Source organism: Ornithodoros turicata, chromosome 3, assembly GCF_037126465.1.
Source record: "Ornithodoros turicata isolate Travis chromosome 3, ASM3712646v1, whole genome shotgun sequence".
Taxonomy (NCBI): domain Eukaryota; kingdom Metazoa; phylum Arthropoda; class Arachnida; order Ixodida; family Argasidae; genus Ornithodoros; species Ornithodoros turicata.
In genome coordinates, this window is record NC_088203.1 from 32,025,294 (window position 1) to 32,027,333 (window position 2,040).

General features: G+C 46.9%; 1 protein-coding gene across 1 annotated transcript; it reads right to left on the reverse strand.

The window, feature by feature from the left end:
• Positions 1-233: 233 nt before the first annotated feature.
• Positions 234-1,816, reverse strand: LOC135389269 (uncharacterized). The gene is made up of 2 exons (XM_064619334.1): positions 1,588-1,816; positions 234-1,472 (listed from the first exon to the last, which is right to left on the reverse strand). The coding sequence occupies exons 1-2, from the start codon at positions 1,810-1,812 to the stop codon at positions 234-236; spliced, it is 1,464 nt and encodes a 487-aa protein (XP_064475404.1). The 5' UTR covers positions 1,813-1,816.
• Between the last annotated feature and the right edge of the window lie 224 nt (positions 1,817-2,040).

Below are 2,040 nucleotides of genomic sequence, written 5' to 3' on the forward strand. Positions count from 1 at the left end.
TTATTTATACCTTTTTTATACCTTTTATATACCTTTTCTTCTAACAGTGTACAGCCAGCTGTGTAGCAAAATACACAAACTTTATTCTCCCAACAGCAGCTTAAGTGCAGTGTGTAGCTTAAGAATTGTATAAGGGTTTTCGAAACACGCAGCATGGCCTCTGTGTAAGGCAAGTGGTGTGGCCCTGAAAAGGGCCTTTTTCTTCTCAGCCATCTTGCAGATTACCGATGGTATTACTTGAGTCGCTCAGCAAGTACTCTCATGGCTACACTCTTGCTGCCACATTTTGATGGCGCAGCACGTGGTGCACAGTTTATCTTCCTGAGGGCAATACGCATCCGCAGGCTCAGGAATTTGTCCACTAGTTTCCTAGCAATCCCGTGGCAGGACGGATACTCATGTGAAGGGGCAGACTGCAGCACAATTTCAGCAAGAACTGACATCGATATGTTCAAGATATTGTCTTCGTGCTGTCGAAACACCTTTTCTGTGTGCTGCAACAAGTTGACAACTTTTTTCGCTGGCCGGCAAAGTGGGTTTTTCTCACCGGCACCACAATATGACTTGAATTGAAGCAATTCGTCATCCTTGTCCACCAAGTTATCTTCCAAAAATGCTTTGCATGCTGCACAGGGCCTGTGTAGTCCGGCCACACTTTTGGTAGCATACCCTGCTACGTAGCAGAGTGACTGAGCTTCAAGGGCGTCCAGTGTCACGGTCTCCTCCCACTCCAGCAATTCGGGTTCCACACTTGCAACACTGTCATTTTTGCTGTGGCTCTCCTCTCGTGCAAGTCCTTTTCGGAGTTCAACAAACTCCAACAGATCAGAGCGGTCACTGACATGGTAGCTGCCTTTATGACTTGGCCGGAAATACTGCGACAGCATTATGAGTCGTAAGGTTAGCTTGAACTCGAGCGGCCGAGGTACAGGGTTCTTTGCACGTACACAGGAAAAGAGGTCCTCCAGTGCATCCTGGCTCAGTCGGCCAAGCATGACAAACTTGAAGTTGCACTTTCTCAACAGAAGGTCCTGCAATCGCACTGCACACATAGATGAAACCATGATGCCTGCTTGGACAGGTTTGAAGCATTCATTTTGAGTTTCCTTTTTTATCTTCACAGCCGACATTAACCTTGCAAATACCTCAAGAAAGCACACAGCATCTTGATGTTTGTTTTCCTTGAAGTTGCTCAGACCTGTGGAAACTGACCTCGATGACATGAGGCAGAACCACTTGTCCACCTGCTCCAAAAACCAGGCAGTGGTCATGGCTTCCTTTTCGAGTTTCCCAAGCTGTACAAGAACCCTGATGGCAGCAGCTACTGCATGGTTCAGAACAGCCACGGCAGATGACACGTTCATTTTCTCATAGTGGCTCGGGTCCAGGTATTTCAGCTTGAGGTGGGGTGCAAGTTTTAGGTCGTGTTCTGCGTCAATTTCAGCAACTTTCCTGATGTGGCGTACTGACACCTGTAAATGAGAATCAAGACATAAGAGCAAATACACAGTATTATGTAACCAATACATTGCACATACTAACATCAAGCACAACATTTATTAACTTGCAGAACGTTATGCGACCTACCTCATCAGATGGAAGATTCTCTGCTTTGACGACATTCGGTGGGATGTGAATAGATTGACCCCTTACGAGGTGACCACGAAGGTTTTTCAAGATATGTGGAGGATCCGCGAGGAAGTACAACCTGCGCTTCGTGCTGCATGGGTGGCCGCAGGACACACTTGCTCCAGACGCCCTCGTAGCCCCAATCCCGCAGAGTTTCCACAGAGCTCTGTTGCTGGGACCCATGTCGGAAATAATGGCATTGACTTGAGCGCCGACAGCCTCGCATTTCTTTGTTACTTCAAAGATGAAATCCTTGAGGAAGGATCCGTCGATGGAGTCTCCTGTAAGATGTCAGAATGTCTCGTATTGAGCTTTTGCTTGTGAACTATGCTCTATGAAAAGAAAACATCACAAGTTGGAAACAAACCTGAAAAGTGGTATGCTATCACTTGCTTCCATCTGGACGACAGG